Below are 24,890 nucleotides of genomic sequence, written 5' to 3' on the forward strand. Positions count from 1 at the left end.
AGTGACATGATGTGAGGGGGAGAGCAGGAGTATAATAGGGGCTGATGGCTCCTGATGTATGAGATACACCAGAGAGTGTGGGGAGGAGACTGGTCAGATCTCTGGGCTGGTAACACACAGTGACATGATGTGAGGAGGAGAGCAGGAGTATAATAGGGGCTGATGACTCCTGATGTATGAGATACACCAGAGAGTGTGGGGAGGAGACTGGTCAGATCTCTGGGCTGGTAACACACAGTGACATGATGTGAGGGGGAGAGCAGGAGTATAATAGGGGCTGATGGCTCCTGATGTATGAGATACACCAGAGAGTGTGGGGAGTAGACCGGTCAGATCTCTGGGCTGGTGACACACAGTGACATGATGTGAGGGGAGAGCAGGAGTATAATAGGGGCTGATGGCTCCTGATGTATGAGATACACCAGAGAGTGTGGGGAGGAGACTGGTCAGATCTCTGGGCTGGTCAGTGACATGATGTGAGGGGGAGAGCAGGAGTATAATAGGGGCTGATGGCTCCTGATGTATGAGATACACCAGAGAGTGTGGGGAGGAGACTGGTCAGATCTCTGGGCTGGTAACACACAGTGACATGATGTGAGGGGGAGAGCAGGAGTATAATAGGGGCTGATGGCTCCTGATGTATGAGATACACCAGAGAGTGTGGGGAGGAGACTGGTCAGGTCTCTGGGCTGGTAACACACAGTGACATGATGTGAGGGGGAGAGCAGGAGTATAACAGGGGCTGATGGCTCCTGATGTATGAGATACACCAGAGAGTGTGGGGAGGAGACTGGTCATATATCTGGGCTTGTAACACACAGTGACATGATGTGAGGGTAGAGCAGGAGTATAATAGGGGCTTATGTCTCCTGATGTATGAGATACACCAGAGAGTGTGGGGAGGAGACTGGTCAGATCTCTGTGCTGGTAACACACAGTGAGATGATGTGAGGGGGAGAGCAGGAGTATAATAGGGGCTGATGACTCCTGATGTATGAGTTACACCAGAGAGTGTGGGGAGGAGACTGGTCAGATCTCTGGGCTGGTAACACACAGTGACATGATGTGAGGAGGAGAGCAGGAGTATAATAGGGGCTGATGGCTCCTGATGTATGAGATACACCAGAGAGTGTGGGGAGGAGACTGGTCAGGTCTCTGGGCTGGTAACACACAGTGACATGATGTGAGGGGTAGAGCAGGAGTATAATAGGGGCTGATGTCTCCTGATGTATGAGATACACCAGAGTGTGTGGGGAGGAGACTGGTCAGATCTCTGGGCTGGTAACACATAGAGACATGATGTGAGGAGGAGAGCAGGAGTATAATAGGGGCTGGTGGCTCCTGATGTATGAGATACACCAGAGAGTGTGGGGAGGAGACTGGTCAGATCTCTGGGCTGGTAACACACAGTGACATGATGTGAGGAGGAGAGCAGGAGTATAATAGGGGCTGATGGCTCCCGATGTATGAGATACACCAGAGAGTGTGGGGAGTAGACTGGTCAGATCTCTGGGCTGGTGACACACAGTGACATGATGTGAGGGGAGAGCAGGAGTATAATAGGGGCTGATGGCTCCTGATGTATGAGATACACCAGAGAGTGTGGGGAGGAGACTGGTCAGATCTCTGGGCTGGTCAGTGACATGATGTGAGGGGGAGAGCAGGAGTATAATTGTTAGGGTCTCCTGCCCTGTGCTGCCACGTCATCATGGCAACCGGGAGACAAGTGCTAGTGGTGTAACCTGAGCGCAGCTGATACTCCGGTTCGGGTCTTTTGCTGTGCAGTGGTTATAGGCTCTGTGCACGGCAGGGGATCCGGTGCTGGTTTTTGTGCTCACAGTCTGTGAGGTCTGAGTGGGGCGTGGACAGCACCTGCTTTATGAGGCCTCTTTTCAGGGTAAGCAGATGCTGCTGAATCTTTGTTGGTTAGTCAGTTCATGAAAGTTAGCCAGTACTGTGTAGCTTTGTATTTGTTTGTTGCTTACTGCAAATAGGCCTGGGGATTTGGTATTACACTCTGCCAATCCAGACCTAGCAGTAAGACTGGAGTCAGTCGTTTAGCTTGCTAGAGTTCTGTTACTACTCTGTGAACTTAGCAAGTTTGCGGCTGTATTCTAAGACTTGCCTGTCTAATCCTGTCTCACTGTGCTAGGTGTCAGGGGTCAGTTTAGTGGCAGTAAACTGAACCTGTGCACTGCAAGTGAGAATTAGGATTGTGGAGATTCTCCTTGTGTCTATCATTCCATCTCTGACCAAGGAGTTTACTGCCACACCCGTTGGTAACCCTTTAGGGTTTTGCTGTTGCCCTTAGCAACAGCATTTCGGGTTCTCTACGTATTAAAACACAACATCTTGCTTTTCCATCTGAGCAGTTCTAATACAAGGGAGATACCCAGTTCCTTAGCCTCTGGGCTTCTCTGTTCACTTTGTGTGTATTTTGTTACCCTATCACCTTCTGTGTACATTATGTCATATCCCCCAGTTTGTCTGTGAGTCCATCTGTTTTGCATAACAGTTCAAACACCAGTACATTCCTGCAGACACTGGAGTGCATAACAGTTCTGACACCAGTACATTCCTGCAGGCACTGGTGTGCATAACATATTCAGCAGCCCAATACTCCTGTTGAAATTTTGTGGGAATATGGAGCATACCCCTCAAAATACGTTGCAACAGGTGGTCGATCAGGTGCAGGTCCTGACTCGTCAATTTAGTGATTTGTCCATTAAAATGCACACCTCCCAGGCCGCTGGCAGAGCTCCCGCAGCAGCAGCACCTTCAGGGGTTAAGGAGCCGAAAGTAAATCTTCCGGATCGTTTTTCTGGAGATCGCTCGCAGTTCTTTTGTTTCAAGGAGAGCTGCAAGCTATATTTCCAGCTTAGGCCTCAGTCTTCTGGGTCAGAGATTCAGCGGGTGGGCATAGTGATTTCCTTGCTACAAGGAGACCCACAGGTCTGGGCATATGGGTTGCAGCCTGACTGTCCGTCGCTTAAAAGTGTTGATGCTTTTTTTACGGCACTGGGCATGTTGTATGATGACCCTGACAAGACGGCCTCAGCCGAGGCTCAGATTTCGATCCTTAAGCAAGGGCGAAGGCCAGTTGAGATTTACTGTACGGAGTTTCGGAGGTTGGCCCATGATACCCAGTGGAATGACCCAGCCCTGAGACACCAGTACCGAAGAGGTCTTTCTAACCAGATAAAAGACCAACTGGTACAATATCCCTTGCCTGATAGCTTGGATCAGCTTATGCAGTTATCCATCCGGGTTGATAGACGGCTGAGAGAGCGTAAGCTTGAAAGGGAGACCGAGGTTTCCTTCCTTCCCAAGGGAACCTCAGACTCTGAGGAATTTTCCGAGGAGCCTATGCAGATTGGGGCTACCCGCCTCTCCTCGCGTGAGAAGACGCGGAGGAGACAGCAGGGGTTGTGTTTGTACTGTGGGAATAAGGGTCATGTGGTAGTATCATGCCCAGAAAAGCCGGAAAACTTCAGGGCCTGAGGGTGATGGGAAATATCCTGTCAGGCCAGAAGTCAGAATTTCCCAAGAAGACTTTTATCATTCCGGTGACCTTGAAGATCCTCGGTCAAACTGTCAAGACTGAGGCCTTTGTGGACAGTGGGGCCGACGGGGTTTTTATGGACCGCCAATTCGCCCTGAAACACTCTGTTTCCTTAGTACCCTTGGCGTCGGAAATTGAAATTTGTGGGTTAAACGGGGAACCATTATCCCAGGGTAAAATTACCTCTTGCACTAGCCAGATTTCTTTGTTTATTGGAGCCACACACTCTGAAAAATTGTCCTTTTATGTGACTGTCTGTACTTTTGCCCCAATGGTGTTGGGGTTACCCTGGTTAAGGGCCCACAATCCTCAATTTGACTGGGTCTCTGGGGAGATTCTTAGTTGGGGTACTGATTGTTTCAGGAGTTGCTTGAGCCTTCCAGTCAGGCTCTCGCAGCTAAGTTTGCCAGGATTGCCAGGGTGTTATGCAGATTTTGCGGACGTGTTCTCCAAAAAAGTTGCAGAGGTACTACCTCCCCATCGCCCCTATGACTGTGCCATTAATTTGTTGCCGAATGCTAAGCTTCCCAAGAGCAGGTTATACTCCCTGTCACGTCCTGAGACTCAGGCTATGGCAGAGTACATTCAGGAGAACTTGGCTAAAGGATTTATCAGACCTTCACAGTCTCCAGTTGGGTCGGGGTTCTTCTTCGTGGGTAAAAAGGATGGTTCATTGCGACCCTGCATCGACTTCAGGGAATTGAACCGTATCACGATTAAAAACTCATACCCACTGCCTCTCATTTCGGTCTTGTTTGACCAGCTTCGTACTGCCACCATTTTTTCTAAGATTGACCTACGCGGTGCGTACAATCTAATCCGAATAAGAGAGGGGGATGAATGGAAGACTGCCTTTAATACTCACTCAGGGCATTATGAATATTTGGTGATGCCTTTTGGGCTCTGTAATGCCCCGGCAGTCTTCCAGGATTTCATGAACGATGTGCTCAGGGAATATTTGGATAGATTCTTGGTCGTATACTTAGATGACATCCTAATCTTCTCCCATTCCCTGGAGGAACATCGGAAGCATGTACGCTTAGTCCTCCAGAAACTCAGAGACCACCGGCTTGGGGCGAAGCTGGAGAAGTGCGAATTTGAAGTTCAACAAATCGCATTTCTAGGATATATTATCTCCCCAGAAGGTTTCCAAATGGAGGGTTCCAAGGTACAGGCAGTCCTGGATTGGGTGCAGCCCACTAGTTTGAAGGCGCTTCAGCGTTTCCTGGGCTTTGCAAATTTTTATAGACGATTTATCGCTGGATTTTCGTCTATAGTGGCGCCCTTGGTGGCACTCACTAAGAAAGGGGCGGATGTTGCTCACTGGTCTCGTGAGGCCAAATCGGCTTTTGCCCGTCTCAAAAGGGCATTTGTCTCGGCCAAAGTGCTGCGACACCCAGATCCAGAGCGTCCTTTTGTGGTGGAGGTGGATGCCTCTGAGATGGGTATTGGGGCAGTGCTCTCTCAGATGGGAGTGTCTGATAATCGCCTTCATCCCTGTGCTTACTTTTCCCGTAAATTTTCGCCTGCCGAGATGAATTATGACGTGGGTAACCGGGAATTGTTGGCTATTAAGGATGCACTCGAGGAGTGGAGACACTGGCTTGAGGGGGCTAAGTTTGTGGTCTCAATTCTCACCGACCATAAGAATTTGGCATATTTAGAGTCAGCAAAGCGTCTCAATGCCAGGCAGGCACGATGGGCTTTGTTTTTTGCTCGCTTTAATTTTTTGATAACATATCGCCCTGGGTCAAAAAACATCAAGGCTGATGCGCTCTCACGGAGTTTTGCTCCAATCCAAGAGACCACCGAGGAGCCGTTGCCCATTGTGTCCCCCTCATGTATTAAAGTGGGCATTACCCAGGACCTCTTGTCATTAGTCCTTAGAGCACAGGAGCAGGCTCCTCCAGACCTTCCGGTAGGTCTTTTGTTTGTGCCTCCTAGGTTAAGACAGCGAGTGTTCCTGGAATTCCATGCCAAGAAGTCGGCAGGTCACCCGGGTATTGCCAGAACTCGGGAGTTGCTATCTAGGGCGGTGTGGTGGCCCTCGGTGGCTAAGGATGTGGATCAGTGGGTTCGGGCATGTGACATCTGTGCCCGAAATAAGACTCCTAGAGGGGTTCCTGTTGGCCCATTGCATCCACTCTCTATTCCATCTAAGCCATGGACCCACATTTCAATGGATTTTGTGGTGGACTTGCCCAAATCCTCGGGGATGACAGCCATCTGGGTTGTCGTTGACAGGTTTTCGAAGATGGCGCACTTCGTTCCACTGGTTGGGCTGCCATCGGCCAGACGCCTGTCTGAATTATTTATGCTGCATGTTGTGCGTCTCCACGGGTTGCCACTTGATGTGGTATCTGACCGCGGATCCCAGTTTGTGGCCAAATTCTGGAGGGCATTTTGTTCCGATCTCCAGATTTCTGTCAGCTTGTCGTCAGGCTACCATCCGCAGTCTAATGGGCAGACTGAAAGGGTGAACCAGTCCTTGGAGCAGTTCCTCAGGTGTTATGTCTCCAAGTGTCAGACTGACTGGGTTGCTCATCTGTCCATGGCGGAGTTTGCCTATAACAACGCGGCTCACTCTGCTACAGGGATCTCTCCTTTCCTTTGTGTGTATGGGCATCATCCTAAGGCCAATTCTTTTGACCCCCTGGACTCCACGCCTGGTGGTTCCTCTGTCGTTTCAGTCCTTAGAGGTATTTGGAGGAAAGTGAAGAAAGCCCTTGTGTCTGTGTCATTAGTGACCAAAAGGGTTTTTGATAAGCGGAAAAGACCCTGCAGCTTCAAATTAGGAGACTTCGTCTGGTTGTCTACCAAGAATTTGAAGTTGAGACAGCCATCTCATAAGTTAGGCCCCCGGTTCATCGGCCCTTATAAGATCACCAGGGTTATCAATCCAGTGGCATTTCAGTTAGATCTGCCCCGTTCTTTGGGTATCAATAAAACATTTCATTGTTCCCTTTTAAAACGGGCGATTAGTAATCCTTCTTCCAGAGGAAGACCTTCCCCTCTTCTGATACGTGGCCAGAGGGAGTTTGTTGTTGAAAGGATTCTTGACTCCAAGATGGTTCGGGGTCGGCTGTCATTTTTGGTGCACTGGAAGGGGTATGGCCCGGAGGAGCGGTCGTGGGTGCGCAGTTGTGATCTTCATGCCCCCAGACTGATACGCTCTTTCTTCTCGCAGTTCCCCGATAAACCCGGTGGTAGGGGTTCTTTGACCCCTCGTCAGAGGGGGGGTACTGTTAGGGTCTCCTGCCCTGTGCTGCCACGTCGTCATGGCAACCGGGAGACAAGTGCTAGCGGAATAACCTGAGCGCAGCTGATACTCCAGTTCGGGTCTTTTGCTGTGCAGTGGTTACAGGCAGGGGATCCGGTGCTGGTTTTTGTGCTCACAGTCTGTGAGGTCTGAGTGGGGCGTGGACAGCACCTGCTTTATAAGGCCTCTTCTCAGATTAAGCAGATGCTGCTGAATCTTTGTTGGTTAGTCAGTTCCTGAAAATTAGCCAGTACTGTGTAGCTTTGTATTTGTTATTGCTTACTGCAAATAGGCCTGGAGATTTGGTACTACACTCTGCCAATCCAGACCTAGCAGTAAGACTGGAGTCAGTCGTTTAGCCTGCTGAAGTTCTTTTGTTATTCTGTGAACCCAGCAGGTTTGTGGCTGTACTTTCAGACCTGCATGCTTAATCCTCTCTCACTGTGCAGGGCGTCCATGTGTCAGTTTAGTGGCAGGAAGCTGAACCTGTGCCCTGCAAGTGAGAAATAGGATTGTGGAGACTCTCCTTGTGTCAACTATTCCATCTCTGACCAAGGAGTTTGCTGCCACACCCGTTGGTAACCCTTTAGGGTTTTGCTGTTGCCCTTAGCAACAGCATTTCGGGTTCTCTACGTATTAAAACACAACATCTTGCTTTTCCATCTGAGCATTTGTAATACTAGGGAGACACCCAGTTTCTTAGCCTCTGGGCTTATCTGTTCACTTTGTGTTGGTTTTGTTACCCTATCACTTTCTGTGTATGTGATGTCATATTTCCCAGTCTGTCTGTTAGTTCATTTGTTTTGCATCCCTCTCTGTTCAGACACCAGTACATTCCTGCAGGCACTGGTGTGCATAACAAAATCATTCCATACTTGGACAATCTCATAATGGCTATATTCAGAGCACTTGATGGAAAAGATCAGCCTTCAAACACGACTACTCATGGATCATGGGTGGATTCTCAATCTGCAGAAATCCCACCTAGGACCTACGCAGAGGCTTCAGTTCCTGGTAATGATATTGGACACGGTATCTCAGAAGGTGTTCCTTCCTATGGACAAGGCAAAGATAATTCAGACGATGGTACGTTCCATTTTGAAGCTGAATAAAATCTTGGTACATCTTTGCATACGCTTACTGGGAAAGATGATGGCCTCCTACGACGCAATTCAGTACGGAAGATTCCATGCATGACCATTCCAGCTGGATCTGCTGGACAAATGGTCTGGGTCACATCTACACATGCGCCAGATATGCCTTTCACCAAACGCCAGGATTTCCCTCTTATGGTGGTTGCTGATCTCCCTCCTGGAGGGTCGACACTTCAGAATTCAGGATTGGATTCTGTTGACAACGGATGCAAGCCTCCATGGTTGGGGTGCAGTGACCCTAGGGGCTCGGTTCCAATGAAGGTGGTCTGACCAAGAGGCTTCCCTTCCGATAAAAGTTTTGGAACTCAGGGTGATTTACAATGCCCTTCTGCTGAACTCTTTATATCCTTCAGTATCAGGCCATACAGGTATGGTTGGAAAATGCACCAACTGTGGCATACATAAACCAACAAGGAGGTCCAAACAGCAGAACTGCAATGAGGGAGGTGTCACATATACTCCTCTGGGTGGAGCGGAATCCCAAGGCCATTTCCGCCATATTAATTCTGGGAGTAGACAATTGGGGAGCAGACTTCCTCAGTAGACATGATCTGCACCTGGGGGAATGGGGCCTCTACCTGCAAGTGTTTTAGCAGATATTTCATCGGTGTGGCTACCCGCAAATCAACTTGTTGGTTTCTCAGCTTACCAAGAAGCTTCTGTGTTACTGTTCTGGGACGAGGGATCCACAGGTCGCAGCAGTGGACGCTCTGGCGATACCGTGGATTTACCGGTTGGTGTACTTGTTCCCTCCAGTTCCTGTAATTCCAAGAGTTCTCAAAGGACTTAAGGGGACAGGGTTCAGGCAATTCTGATTGCCCCAGACTGGCCCCGCAGGGCCTGGTATGTAGACATTCTAGCCTTATTACTCGTAGGCCCCTGGCCTTTGCCAATTCAGGATGATCGTCTTACACAAGGGCCGTTAGTGTATCCAGACTTACCACGGCTACGTTTGATGCAATGGAAGTATATTGGGAGGATTTTTGCCAGGAAAGAGATTCCGGGCAAGGTTATCTCGACTATGCTCCAAGCCGGCCAGATGGTCGCATTGAAACATAACCATCGCATATGGAACAAATGTGTCTCTTGGTGTGAGGGTCAACAGTATTCTGCTGTGGATTTTCATCTGGGACATTTCTTGCACTTCCTGCAGGCTGTTGTGGATGTGGGCCTACGTTTAGGCTCAATAAAAGTTCAAATCTCAGCCTTGTCTTTTTTTCTTCCAGGGAAGTAGATTATAGTGGTACTATATAAATAGAAGGTAGTTTCACCTCCAGGCAAATTCTTCAATTTAGTGTAGTGACCCCGGTCCAGCCGTCAGGACACTTATTTATATTAAACCTTATTGCAGGCAGTAGGCAAACCATGCAATTGCCACGCACCAGGATCCAAAATGGCAGCTGCCTCCCTCCCCAATATCACGGCTGGGCTCCGGTGACTGTGGACAGCCCGTTCTGTCCCCAGCAGTAGCGGGAGCTACGCACCTGTGTTATCTGGAGAGAAAGTATTCCCACCTGAGCCATAACCGCCTCCCAGTCAGGTATCCGGAGCGTGCAGGAAAGACTGGGCGCACATAGCCCCAGAATACAGCCCGTGGCTTCAGCAGCGTCACTAGGCTGCGGCAGTGAACAGTGCCCGGAGTGAGCCGCTATAGGGCAGGAGGAGTGGGGGACTTAATAGATTGGGGAATAAGGAAAAAAATACCCAGGGGTATTCGGGCGCTATGAGGCGAGGTGCTTGGCTAAGCAGCAGCCAGTATTTAGGGGAGTCACTCCCTATATGGTAACAATAGAAAAGAAAAGGAGGCTGCGCTATGAGAGGAAAGAACAGTACCATTCACTAAGTGTGTACATTGTAAAACAATTTATTAAAAAACAATAACTTTAAAAAGCAGTATTTTGTGCAAAATAAGCCAATTGTAAGCAAGGAATGATTTAGCCAATGATATAAGATGGATGAAGTTTACCCCTGGAGATGATTCAGGACTGATGTTTTGTATTCTCTAGGATCCGTTCCACATTTTGCCCATAGATGATATGTCCAGTTAGATTCCACTATAAAGAGTCCCTTTTAGATGGTATTGAGTCCAAATAAAAGTTCCATATGCCGCTAGAGGGTTATTGCAATATCCCATGTATGGTGGGTACCTCATGCGATGCGGAGATAGGATGGTGCCTCTCTAGGACTCCCCTGGATAGCTGGTAGGTGATATGGGCTGGTTCGGGTCCAATTCCGGGTTGTCCTGTTCAAAAGTGTAAATTTCTGACGCGTTTCGCTGCATAAACCTTTGAAAAAGCTGCAAGGTTTATGCAGCGAACGGATCCTAGAGAATACAAAACATCAGTCCTGAATCATTTCCTGGGGTAAACTTCATCCATCTTATATCATTGGCTAAATCATTCCTTGCTTACAATTGGCTTATTTTGCACAAAATACTGCTTTTTAAAGAGTTATTGTTTTTTAATAAATTGTTTTAAAATTTACACACTTAGTGAATGGTAATGTTCTTTCCTCTCATAGCACAGCCTCCTTTTCTTTTCTACTCTTAATAGATTGGGTCTTGGTCCCAGCGGCGGCTGAGAGCTATCAGGTAGGGTAGATAAGAAGTCACTTAGTGAGGAGAGCTCCAGAAAGCACGTCTGGATGGACCACGCTCCTCTTATTTATTATTTTATATACTCACAGGGGTGGCGGGTGTGGTACATCCCTGCAAAGGCAGATCCAATCTCTTTCTCATCAGACTCTGCTGTCTTCCCTGCACTCTCACTCAGATGTTCACTGCTGCCAGTAGCACACGTATGAGAAGCAGAAGTATGGCGGCAGCAGTATAGATCCTGATATGTAATTCTCTGTATCATACTTACCGTACACACATCATCCTTATTACTATTGAGAGAATAGAGGTAAGACACTGATGATGGGGATGTCCTTTTCTCGTAGTCTATTGGGGATGCTGGGGTCCATTTAGTACCATGGGGTCTAGACGGGTCCTTTGGGACCCACTTGCACTTTGAGAGTTTAATAGTGTAGGCTGGCCCCTCCCTCTATGCCCCTCCTTCTAGACTTAGTCTAGAAACTGTGCCCGAGGATACGGACATACTTCGAGAGAAGGAATTACACAGATAGTGGTAAGATTCACACAAGCTCACACATAACAAAAGGCCAAACTAACCAACTTGGAACAATTCAGCAACGACTGAACCAACAATACTGAACCAATTAACAATGCAGTAATACGAAGCACAGGGCGGGCACCCGTCATCCTCTATGGACTACGAGAAAAGGATTTATCGGTAGGTAATTAGAATCCTATTTTCTCTTACGTCCTAGAGGATGCTGGGATCCATTTAGTACCATGGGGATGTACCAAAGCTCCCGGTACAGGAGTGAGAGTACTGAGGTTCCTGCAGAACTGATTGGCCTCTGAGGACCTCAAGTTTGGTCAAAGTATAGAACTTGTAAAACCTAGCAAACGTGTTCGACCCTGACCAAGTGGCTGCTCGGCTGAATAGCCGAGACACCCTGGGCAGCTGCCCAGGAAGAACCCACTTTACGGGTAGAGTGGGCCTGAACAGATTTTGGAATTGTGAATCCTGACGTGGAATAAGCATGCTGGATAGTAAGCCTGATCCAGCGTGAAATTGTCTGCTTAGAAGCAGGACACCCAATCTTGTTGGGTTAATAAAGTACAAATAGTGCGTCTGTCTTCTTGTGACGAGTAGTTCTCTTCACATAGATTTTCAAAGCCCGCACGACATCCACGGATTTTGAGATAATTGAGGTGTCACAATAGGTTGGTTGATATGAAAAGCCGACACAACCTTAGGGAGAAATTGCTGACGCGTTCGGAGCTCCGCTCTATCCTCATGGAAAATCAAGTAGGGGCTCTTGTGCGAAAAATGCACCCAATTCTGACAGACGTCTGGCAGAAGCCAAGGCCAACAACGTGACTGCATTCCAAATAAGAAACTTTACGTCCACCTTCTGTAAAGGTTCGAACCAGTCTGATTGCAGGAACTACAGCAGTACATTAAGATCCCAAGGTGCCATAAGAGGCACAAAGGGTGGTTGGATGTGCAGAATTCCTCTCAAGAAAGTCTGAACCTTAGGGATAGCAGCCAATTGTTTCTGGAAGAAAATAGACAAGGCCAAAATCTGGAACTTGATGGAGCCCAGGCGTAGGCCAACATCCACACCCGCTTGCAGAAAGAGGAGAAAATGTCCCAGTTGAAACTCCACCGTAGGAAACTTCTTGGATGCATACCAAAACAAATACTGTTTCCAAATCCAGTGGTAATGCTTAGACGTTACCCCCTTCCGAACTTGGATCAGAGTAGGAAAAACTTTATTCGGAATGCCCTTCCGAGCTAAGATCTGGCATTCAACCTCCATGCTGTCAAACGTAGCCGCGGTAAGTCGTGATAGGCGAACGGCCCCTGCAGTAGAAGGTCCTCGCGAAGAGGAAGAGGCCTCGGAAGATCCGCGTGCCAAGCCTGCCTTGGCCAGTCAAGAGCAATGAGGATCGCCGGAACTGTTTATCTTTTTATTAGTTTTAGAATCCTTGGGATGAGTGGAAGTGGAGGGAACACATATACTGACTGGAACACCCATGGAGTCACCAGGGCGTCCACCGCCACTACCTGTGGGTCTTGTGACCTGGAACAGTACCCCCGAAGCTTCTTGTTGAGGCGAGAGGCCATCATGTCTATATGAGGTACACCCCATTGGCTTGTTACCTCTGTGAATACCTCTGGGTGGAGGCCCCATTCTCCTGGAAGGAGATCATGTCTGCTGAGGAATGAACGCCTACAGTGCCAGTGCGTGTCATTCTGCCCAGAGGAGGATTCTTGTTACCTCTGACATTGCAGCCCTGCTCTTCGTTCCACCCTGCCTGTTTATGTAGGACACCGCTGTGATGTTGTCCGACTGAACCTGCATGACCGATATTGCAGAAGATGAGCCACTTTTAGAAGGCCATTGTATATGGCTCTTAGTTCCAGAATGTTTATTGGAAGGACCGGTTCCTGGCTTGACCACTTTCCTTGAAAGTTTTCCCCCTGGGTGAGGCTTGCATCCGTGGTTAGAAGAATCCAATTCTGATCCTGAACCTGCGGCCCTCGAGCAGGTGAGAAGTTTGCAGCCACCAGAGTAGTGAAATTCTGGCATTCGGCGACAGGCATATCCGTTGGTGCATGTGAAGATGCAATCCCGACCATCTTCCCCAGAAGACAAATGCACCGATGAACCGATACCCGGGGAGATTTCACGACATCCCGGACCATTGATTGGATCACCAAAGCTTTCTCCACCGGTAAAAACACCCTCTGCACTTCTGTGTTGAGTATCATCTCCAGGAAGGGCAGTCTCTTTGTCGGTTCCAAATGTGACTTTGGAAGGTTCAGGATCCACCCATGATACCAGAGTAGTTGAGTTGAGAGGGCAATACTCTGCAACAGCTTCTCCTTGGAAGATGCCTCTATCAGCAGATCATCCAGATATGGAAATATGTTCACTCCCTGCGTAGGAGTAGCATCATCTCTGCCATGACCATGGTGAACACCCTCGGTGCTGTGGAGAGGCCAGATGGCAATGTTTGGAACGGATAGTGACAGTCCTGTAGTGCAAACCGTAAATAGGCCTGGTGAGGTGGCCAGATCGGAATGTGAAGGTACGCATCCTTGATATCCAGGGATACTAGGAATTCCTCCTCCTCCAGTCCTGAGAGCACCGCTTTCAGAGACTCCATCTTGAATTGTAAAACCCTCAAGGATGGTTTCAACACCTTCAGGTTCAATATAGGCCTTACCGAACCATCCGGTTTTGGTACCACAAACAAGTTTGAGTAATAACCCTTGATTTTTGGGTGAGGTGGAACTGGAACAATAACATTTGTTCGTACCCGTTTTTGAATGGCTTCCTGTAGAATATCACTTTCTGTCTGCGAACCTGGTAAGCCTGATTTGAAGAATCTGTAAGGTGGGAGTTCCTGAAACTTCAGTCTGTACCCCTGGGTAACAATATCCATCACCCAGGGGTCTAGGCATGATGACGCCCAGACGTGACTGAAATCTTTTAGTCTCGCTCCCACCTGTCTGATCTCCAGGCTGACAGGTCCACCATCATGCTGAATATTTGGAGGAAGCAGAACCTGGATTCTGTTCCTGTGTACCTGTTGGTGCAGGTTTTTTTGATCTTCCCCGACCACCTCTAAAGAAGGCGGGAGGGGGTTTGGATTTTTTTAATTTTGCGGTCTGAAAGGACTGCAGTGTAGGTGCAGGATAAGATTTTCTACCTGGGGCTGCTGCAGAGGGAAGAAATGTTGTCTTACCCGCAGTCGCGTGGAAATCCACGAATCCAAATAGTGCCTGACCTGTGAATGGCAGGTTCTCCACACTTTTCTTGGATACTGCATCCGCAGTCCATTGGCGTAGCCTGAGTCCTCTGCGTGCCGAGACAGCCATGGAAGTAGCAGGCCAATGTCCTTCATGGCCTCCACTATGAAACCTGCAGAATCCTGTATGTGACGTAATAACAAGTCAATGTCACTCCTATCTATAGTATCTAAGTCCTCTAGTAATGTGCCTGACCACTTTGCTATGGCTTTAGAAATCCATGCACAAGCAATAGTGGGCCTTAAAGCCATGCCTGTAGCAGTGTATAGTGATTTGAGCGTAGTCTTAATCTTGCAGTCAGCCGGCTCCTTTATGGCAGTTGTACCAGGGACAGGTAAAACCACCTTTTTAGACAGCCTAGATACAGAAGCATCTACTATAGGTGGGTTTTCCCACTTCTTCCTATTCTCTTCATGGAAAGGCAAAGCAATGAGAATTCTTTTAGGGATCTGGAATTTTTTCTCTGGGTTTACCCAAGATTTTTCAAACAAGGAATTTTAACTCCTTAGAAGCAGGGAAGGTAACCGAAGACTTCTTATTCACTGTAAAATAAGATTCCTCTACTTGTTCCGGAACCTTCTCAGAAATATGCAAAACATACCTAATGGCTTCAGTCATTAGCTGCACCCCTTTAGCAATGGATGTATCCCCCACTGCATATCCCCATCACCGTCCCCTGTATCAGAGTCGGTATCAGTGTCGGCTTGCATTATCTGGGCAAGTGTACGTTTTTTGGGGTACGTAGGTTGGGTTTTAGATGAAGTAGTGGGAGCTGAATACTTCAAACACTCCACAGATTGTCTCAAAAACTGCGTCTCTTTCTCTGTATGTGACATCCTTGTTGAAATTTGGGATATCATTCCCCTTAAAATATCCACCCATGGGGGTTCGGATTCAGAAGGCTGAGACAGCACATTGCAGTACTGAGTACATGGAATAGACTCCTCAGGAGAAGATACACACTCTGCAGCACAGGACACAGAGTCCTTAGACATGGTAATGTGGATATACACACACACACACACACACACTCACACACACACACACACACACACACACACACACACACACACACACAGGAAAATGTCAGACACAGTTCCCCCAGAGTACCTTCAGAGAGTCACAGAGTATAAGGAGCAGCCACACAGCGCCCCTGTAGGCAGTTATGATAAAAGCCCGGTGCTGACTAACCTTAATAGGGAGGGCAGCGCTCCCTGTCAGTGTCCTAGTTCCTATGATCTGCAGGGAGAAAATGGCGCTGGTAAGTGCTGGATCCACTCTGAGAGGAAGCCCCGCCCCTTGTAATGGCGTGCGGCTTCCCGCACTAATTGTTTATACTGGCCTGAGGATTTTAGCGCTAACAGGGGGATTAGCCCCTGTTAGCTGCGTGACCAGTGTAGGGTTTATCCGTGCTGGCTCAAGACGCTCCTCAAAGCGCCTACACTGTGTGTTGCTGAGCCTTCCTGGAGTGCAGCCTGTCAGAGCTGCGCTTCCACCCTTGCACCGGCAACCTGCTAACCGGGACGCCGGCGCTGTACTCACCACTTTCTTCTGGCTTTGTTAGGGGTTGGCGGCCGTGCTGCGGGAGAGAGCAGTTGCCTCATGGACTTGCGATCAGCAACCTCAGGAGCTCAGTGTCCTGTCAGCAGAGTAGAAAACCATTAACTCTTCAGGAAGTTGGTTTCTATCCCCTTCCCCTAAGTCCCACGGAGCAGGGAGTCTGTTGCCAGCAGCCTTCCTGTAACCTAATTATCTCTAGAAAATAAAAAGCTAAGAAAACTCCTAGGAGATCCCCTAGCTGTGACCGGCTCCTCCGGGCACATTTTCTAAACTGAGTCTGTCGGATTCTTGCGAGATTCGTATTCTATATAAGGAGCCGCGCGTCGCCGCCATTTTCACTCGTGCATTGGAGATGATAGGGAGAGGATGTTCAGCGTTCTCTCCGTTTCTGTGTTCAGTGTGCTGCAAATATCTACGTTCTCTGCCTGAAAAACGCTCCATATCTGTGCTGCATTGTAGTATAGGAGGACAGTGCAGAATTTTGCTGACCAGTGACCACCAGTATTATATAGCAGTACGGTACAGTAGGCCACTGCTCTACCTACCTGTGTGTCGTCAAGTATACTATCCATCCATACCTGTGGTGCATTTTAGTTGTGCGCAGTATATATAGTAGGAGGACAGTGCAGAATTTTGCTGACCACCAGTATATAATATATAGCAGTACGATACAGTAGTCCACTGCTCTACCTACCTCTGTGTCATCAAGTATACTATCCATCCATACCTGTGGTGCATTTTAGTTGTGCGCAGTATATATAGTAGGACAGTGCAGAATTTTGCTGACCATTAGTATATAATATATAGCAGTACGGTTCAGTAGGCCACTGCTCTACCTACCTCTGTGTCGTCAAGTATACTATCCATCCATACCTGTGGTGCATTTTAGTTGTGCGCAGTATATATAGTAGGAGCACAGTGCAGAATTTTGCTGACCATCAGTATATAATATATAGCAGTACGGTACAGTAGTCCACTGCTCTACCTACCTCTGTGTCGTCAAGTATACTATCCATCCATACCTGTGGTGCATTTTAGTTGTGCGCAGTATATATAGTAGGAGGACATTGCAGAATTTTGCTGACCATCAGTATATAATATATAGCAGTACAGTACAGTAGTCCACTGCTCTACCTACCTCTGTGTCGTCAAGTATACTATCCATTCATACCTGTGGTGCATTTTAGTTGTGCGCAGTATTATATAGTAGGAGGACAGTGCAGAATTTTGGTGACCACCAGTATATATATAGCAGTACGGTACAGTAATCCATTGCTCTACCTCTGTGTGGTCAAGCATACTCCGTTCAGTAAAATGACCCAAAAATCTAAATTAAAAGCATCTGATGAGAAGCGTAAACTTGCCAATATGCCATTTACGACACGGAGTGGCAAGGAACGGCTGAGGCCCTGGCCTATGTTCATGGCTTGTGGTTCAGATTCACATGAGGATTGAAGCACTCATCCTCTCGCTAGAAAACTGCAGTGCCACTCCTAGGTGGGCCAGGTGTTTGTGTTGACCACTTGGGTCGCTTAGCTTAGCCATCCAGCGACCTTGGTGCACCTCTTTTTTTTTCTTTCCATCATGTGCTGTTTGGGGACTATTTTTTAAATTGGCCATCCTGTCTGACACTGCAGTGCCACTCCTAGATGAGCAAGGTGTTTGTGTCGGCCACTTGGGATGCTTAGCTTAGCCATCCAGCGACCTTGGTGTTGTTATTCACACCAGTGCCTGCAGGAATGTACTGGTGTCAGAACTGTTATGCACTCCAGTGCCTGCAGGAATGTACTGGTGTTTGAACTGTTATGCACACCAGTGCCTGCAGGAATGTACTGGTGTCTGAACGGATAGGTATGCAAAGCAAAAGAACTCACAGACAGACTGGGGAATATGACATTACGTACACAGAAGGTGATAGGGTAACAAAATACACACAAAGTGAACAGAGAAGCCCAGAGGCTAAGGAACTGGGTGTCTCTCTAGTATTAGTAATGCTCAGATGGGAAAAGCAAGATGTTGTGTTTTAATACGTAGAGAACCCGAAATGCTGTTGCTAAGGGGAACAGCAAAACCCTAAAGGGTTACCAACGGGTGTGGCAGTAAACTCCTTGGTCAGAGATGGAATGATAGACACAAGGAGAGTCTCCACAATCCTAATCCTCACTTGCAGTGCACAGGTTCAGCTTACTGCCACTAAACTGACACCTGACACCTTGCACAGTGAGACAGGATTTAGGCAGGCAAGTCTTAGAATACAGCCGCAAACTTGCTAAGTTCACAGAGTAGTAAAAGAACCCCAGCAAGCTAAACGACTGACTCCAGTCTTACTGCTAGGTCTGGATTGGCAGAGTGTAGTACCAAATCCCCAGGCCTATTTGCAGCAAGCAACAACAAATACAAAGCTACACAGTACTGGCTAACTTTCAGGAACTGACTAACCAACAAAGATTCAGCAGCATCTGCTTAACCTGAGAAGAGGCCTTATAAAGCAGGTGCTGTCCACGCCCCACTCAGACCTCACAGACTGTGAGCACAAAAACCAGCACCGGATCCCCTGCCGTGCACAGAGCCTGTAACCACTGCACAGCAAAAGACCTGAACTGGAGTATCAGCTGCGCTCAGGTTACTCCGCTAGCACTTGTCTCCCGGTTGCCATGACGACGTGGCAGCACAGGGCAGAAGACCCTAACAGGTGCACCTCTTTTTTTCTTTGCATCATGTGCTGTTTGGGGACTATTTTTTAAATCTGCCATCCTGTCTGACACTTCAGTGCCACTCCTAGATGGGCCAGGTGTTTGTGTCGGCCACTTGGGTCGCTTAGCTTAGTCATCCAGCGACCTTTTAGGACTAAAAATAATATTGTGAGGTGTTCAGAATAGACGGGAAATGAGTGGAAATTGAGTCTGGTAGGAGGTGCATAGAGGGAGGGGTCAGCCCACACTATTAAACGTTTAAAGTGCCAGTGGCTCCCAAAGGACCCATCTATACCCCATGGTACTAAATGGACCCCAGCATCCTCTAGGACATAAGAGAAAGTAGAGTATAACTTAGCAGATGATGATGATGATGATTACAGGGTATTATATGGCGTATTGCATGTAAAGTACCTTGTTCCACACCTACTCTGCTGTAGCAATATACGTTATATAAGGGTGAGTAACACATGTACAGGCTTACCAGCGTATGAGCACACACATAAAGGAATGCTACCTTACCAATGCTTCCAGGAGTAACGTTAGGAGACATTTCCCTGATCCATCAGCTCATATGACTGATGTTATTGTTCATCTAGAATCTCCAATTCATACGATATGTTCCCCATCCATTGTTTTACATTGGTGCTGACATAGGACTTGGCGAGTGACTACATCTCCATTTATACTTCATGGTTAGTTACCAGTACAAGAGAGAGATATATCTAAGTCTTATTATAATATTACATTTGTTATTGTGAGTGTTCTCAGGAGGATGGACACAATGATAGTCTGAGACACAATATTATAAAGCCTTCATTAAAAGTTATGTTTTATTATACACACACATTTACAATTAAGTGTCCCAGAGAGTCGTCTTCTCCTATTGTTTACAAGATTAATATTGTTACAGAAAATGTCACATTTCCATAATGTGTTTTATTTCCAGCAGATGGACACACAAGCAGGAATATCTCGGCAGGATATCTAATGTTATCCCCGGATTGTGACATAAAAGATAATGACAGTAGACAGGATTCTCCAGGAGATAACCCCATTACCCCAATTATACAGCCAGCTCTATCAGCTGATCCCTCTGATCCTGGGAAATGTTCTCCTGATCACTCTGATATTGGTGCATCTGTTACAGCTCTGACAGTAGATACAGTGTTTCCGTGTTCTATAGATGCCAAATGTTTTACACAGAACACAAAGCCTATTAAACCACACACAGGTAAGGCAGGTGGAAGGCCACTGATATGTTCAGAGTGTGGAAAATGTTTTACAAAGAAATCATATCTTGTTATACATCACAGAATTCACACAGGTGAGAAGCCATTTCCATGTTCTGAGTGTGGGAAATGTTTTACACAGAAATCACATCTTGTTAGACATGAGAGAAGACACACAGGTGAGAAGCCATTTTCCTGTTCCGAGTGTGGGAAATGTTTTGCACAGAAATCAGCTCTTGTTAGACATGAGAGAGAGCACACAGGTGAGAAGCCATTTCCATGTTCTGAGTGTGGGAAATATTGTGTAAGTAAATCACAACTTGTTACACATCTGCGCAGTCACACAGGTGAGAAACCTTTTCCATGTTCTGAGTGTGGGAAATGTTTTGCATGTAAATCACATCTTGTTATACATCACAGAAGTCACACAGGTGAGAAGCCATTTCCATGTTCTGAGTGTGGGAAATATTGTGTAAGTAAATCACAACTTGTTACACATCTGCGCAGTCACACAGGTGAGAAACCTTTTCCATGTTCTGAGTGTGGGAAATGTTTTGCATGTAAATCACATCTTGTTATACATCACAGAAGTCACACAGGTGAGAAGCCATTTCCATGTTCTGAGTGTGGGAAATGTTGTGTAAGTAAATCACAACTTGTTACACATCTGCGCAGTCACACAGGTGAGAAACCTTTTCCGTGTTCTGAGTGTGGGAAATGTTTTGCATGTAAATCAGATCTTGTTATACATCACAGAAGTCACATAGGTGAGAAGCCATTTTCTTGCTCTGAGTGCGGGAAAAGTTTTACCTGGAAATCCAATCTTGTTAGACATGAGAGAGAGCACACAGGTGAGAAGCCATTTCCATGTTCTGAGTGTGGGAAATGTTGTGTAAGTAAATCACAACTTGTTACACATCTGCGCAGTCACACAGGTGAGAAGCCATTTTCTTGCTCTGAGTGCGGGAAATGTTTTACACACAAATCACAACTTGTTACCCATCAGCAAAGTCACACAGGTGAGAAGGCATTTCCATGTTCTGAGTGTTGGAAAGGTTTTGCACACAAATCACATCTTGTTATACATCAGAGAACTCACACAGGTGAGAAGCCATTTTCTTGCTCTGAGTGCGGGAAATGTTTTTCACAGAAATCAGTTCTTGTTATACATCACAGAAGTCACACAGGTGAGAAGCCATTTCTATACTCTGAGAAATAAATCATCTCTTGTTGCACACAATAGACATCACTCAGGTGAGAAACCATTTTAATCTTCTGGAGTATACTTATCATTGCCATGCATTGTTCTTCAAGGTTCTTATCCTATCTCCTATGTTTTTTGCAATATGCATGTTACCACTGGGTGAAATAATCAGATGTCATGCCCTCATCTACCACTGCTATACAAATGACCTGTCTTTGCTCTAGGTACTGAGAACTCAGTACCAATCCTAAATGGTTGTCTAGCTGAGCTCCAGGTGTGGCTGATGCCAGTTGGCTGTGATTCAGTCCTGGTGAAACAGGTCTTTAAGCTCACCACCAAAGGGCAGGGCTACAGTTCAGCTTTGCAAACCAACCAGACTTACGCTTGGGGGTTCAGAGTTACAAAATGCTGATCATGTGCGGAATCTTGGTGTCCTGGATAGTGGAGTGACACTTAGACATCAGTATCTGCCACAATCAGATCCTCATCTGAGGAACATAGCCAGACTCCAGCACTTATTTCCCTCAGAAGATCTACCTACAGTCATACATTTACTTGTATCATCACGCATAGACTACTGCAATGTCCTCTATCTGGGTCTCCCAGCAAAAGAATTGCACCGGTTGTAGCTTGTACAGAATGCAGCAGCCAGTCATACCTAACCAGCCCGTTCCTGCCACATAACACCCATTCTCTGCTCCCTCCACTGGCTGCATGTAAGATGGTGACTCTATTACATAATCTTACTGACTCTCCCAGCCCTACATGACCAGGGTCCATGGTACCAGAAGCAGCATTTGTCTCCATACTGCCCTGCTTGCTTCCATCTGCAGACTGTTACCAGCAGTACCAAGAATCCCCAAGAAGTTCTGAGATGTCAGGGGTGAGACGGTTGTAGCACTAGTGCTGTAGCAGGGGCTGCCGGAAGCAGTGTCTGTGAGAATCTTGTTCTCAAGCAGCGCTAAGGTGTCAGAGGGGAGACAGTGGTGGCAGTAGTGGGGGGGCGGGGCGGGTGGCAGTTGGGAGAGATGGGGCGGTGGCAATAGTGGGGGAGATGGTGATGACAGTAGTGGGGGAGACAGAGTGGGTGGCAGTAGTCGGGGGAGACAGAGCGGTGGCAGTAGAGGGAGACAGAGCGGATGCAGTTGGGGAAAGACGGCAGTGGCATTAATGGGGGAGACAGGGCGGGTAGCAGTAGTGGGGGGAGACAGGGTGGGTGGCAGTTGGTGTAGACAGGGCGGTGGCAGTAGTTGGAGGAGACAGGGCGGTGGCAGTAGTGGAAGGAGACATGGCAGTGGCAGTAGTGGGGGGAGATGGGGCAGGTTGCAGTGAGGAAGAGACAGGGCGGGTGACAGTAGTGGAAGGAGATGGGGCGGGTGGCAGTAATGGGGGAAGACAGGGTGGATGGCAATAGTGGGGGGGCAGATAGGGCGGATGGCAGTAGTAGTGGGAGAGAGGGTGGTGGCAGTAGTGGAGGGAGACGGTGGTGGCGGTAGAGGGGGGAGACATCGCTGATGGCCGCAGTGTAGTACCAGGGGCTGCTGGAGGCAGTAAAGAGGTGTATGGGTCTCGCACAGAATCAGTTAATAATTAGACCTAAAGATGATTCTGCTTCCTTATTTCTATTTAATCCCTTGTATGTGTTACTGTTATTTGCTGTGTCAGCCTTTATGGGTGTTCTGTGTAATAATCCTGAAAGTAGTGCTGCTACCGATCTCATATCATTTGTAGTAACTTGGAAAAGATGAGATATGAGGTGCACTCTGGAAGCTTATAGGGGGTTACTCAGAGATGAACACAGATTTGACATCACGCAGCCCCTGGAAAATGGCACCGGCCCGCACGCGTTCACCCCTCAGGAATGCAACCGCAATGTGTGTCTGCGCGGTCGCTGCGCATGTGCATTTTGTCACCAACAGCAAACTGCTGCTGGCCGCTATTGTGGCTGGGTCTGAATGACCCCCATAGGCTTTTGGCTCCTGATATGTATCTGTTTTACTTACCTGCAATACTATAATGTAACTTGAATTGTTTCTGTGCTTTAAAGGATATTTTATCCATGTGCAGGGTAAAGTATTTTTTACATTTCAAATATGGAGAAATCTGTGTATTAAAGATATGAAATAAAGTTGTTTAAAAACAAAAGATTTCCGTTGAGTCTTTTTATGTGTGTATTATCTTATTTCCAGATAATTGTCGCTATGGTGACAGAAACAATTTCCTGTTAATGTGTCACTTGTATTATTACTTTTGTGTCCAGCGAGTGGGCTCGGAAATGTTATCCTTTTCCTCGCAGCCCCAGTTGCTGAAGAAAATGAAGGAGGAGCTGTTGACAGGTCACGTTCTGCTTGAGTTGACAATTTTCTCATCAGCAGGTCTTTCCACCTCTGCAGACTTGTGTCCATGAAGAGAGATACAACCTAGGCTTTAAACCTAGAATCGAGCATGGTGGCCAAAATGTAGTGCTCTGATTTAAACAGATTGAACACCCTTGAATCCTGGCAAAGCGAATGAAGGGCTCCATCCACAAGTATTTCCAGGGAAGACGTTAAGTCTGAGGGACTATGCACAGGCCCAAATGATAATTGTTTTATGATCCTTCTATGTATGAACCAACCGATAGAGGGAATAATCCGAAAGTGTTAATACCAAAGATTAGCTAATCTGGTTGGAGGTGCGCCACTAAGCAAATTGTCAATGACTGGTTAAGGGGTTTAGAAAAAAACGCTAGTGGGCTTATATCTAAAGAAGCCTTAATGTGTGGCGCACTCTTTTTTTTTTCCTTTATGTTTCATGAATAAATTAAAACATAACTTTTATTATTTTTATTTAAGATAGATTTTTCAATAGGCATAAGGCAATTGATTTAGATAAAAATTATTGTGTTTTTTGCGCTAGATAAACAGTTAAAAAATGCAGCATATACACTTCAGAAAAATCCACTAATTTTCCATACACCAAATACTACAAGAAATTAAGTGTACTAATTGTGCAAATTCTGTTTGTATGGTTACATATAATAAATGAACATTACTTCCCTTCTCTTTCTTTGTGGGGAGAGCAATAACTTCTCAAGTATCACCACATATTGAAATATTTAGACTGAAAAAGATATTACACACAATAGTGTAGACATCCAATTCAAAAACAATAAAAATTGTATTTACACTCTGCACTCACAATATATCAAAGTCATGAAAGCGTATAAAAATCTCTGCATTGAAGGGAGGTAGATGTTTCTGCTGGATTCTTTTAATATCCTCCTATGCTTTGCTGAAACAAAGCAATAGTGCAGACTCCCACTTAAAGGAAAGAAGTTTAGTAAAAATGCACTCACAAACAAGTTTTAAAAGCATGTAATATCACTGATGTTAGAGATGACTGTGTACTCATCAATCCAAAAGGCCCACAGAGTTCCGGATACTCCTAGGATTAGCCCCAGTCCTATGCCTCTATTCACCAGGTTAGAAATAGCCACACCGCTTAATGCATTTACAACCCTGCTGGGTTCTTCCTCAGAAGCGTTTGTGGCAAAACAACAGAATGTTACATTTATACCCATCCAATTAACCCCCATAATATCCGTCAGCTGTGTCCAATAGTACACCTCCCGTTTCCGCTTTCAAAAATCACGGGGAGAGGTGGTGACATAACCATCCTCCAATAGGAGCATATCTTTCCCACTGCTGCTGACGGTGGGCAGGAAGTGACGTCATGCATGCCATCCGGTCTAATGCTTCCATGTGCCGAGGTTTCCACTGAACAATTACTTCCTGTTCCCGTCGTCAATGGAAATGGACGGGATATGACGTGGCGAACATCTTTCAAGGTCCC

General features: G+C 46.9%; 1 protein-coding gene and 1 pseudogene across 1 annotated transcript; one reads left to right on the forward strand and one right to left on the reverse strand.

Annotated features, from left to right (window-relative positions):
• The window catches only part of LOC134983747 (zinc finger protein 585A-like), an 86,915-nt pseudogene that overhangs the window by 32,418 nt on the left and 29,607 nt on the right, over nucleotides 1-24,890 (reverse strand).
• Nucleotides 19,611-21,143, forward strand: LOC134983745 (gastrula zinc finger protein XlCGF57.1-like). The gene has a single exon (XM_063949389.1). It carries the CDS (start codon nucleotides 19,611-19,613, stop codon nucleotides 21,069-21,071), a length of 1,461 nt encoding a protein of 486 aa, XP_063805459.1. The 3' UTR covers nucleotides 21,072-21,143.

The sequence above is a fragment of the Pseudophryne corroboree genome, assembly GCF_028390025.1.
Source record: "Pseudophryne corroboree isolate aPseCor3 chromosome 3 unlocalized genomic scaffold, aPseCor3.hap2 SUPER_3_unloc_23, whole genome shotgun sequence".
Taxonomy (NCBI): domain Eukaryota; kingdom Metazoa; phylum Chordata; class Amphibia; order Anura; family Myobatrachidae; genus Pseudophryne; species Pseudophryne corroboree.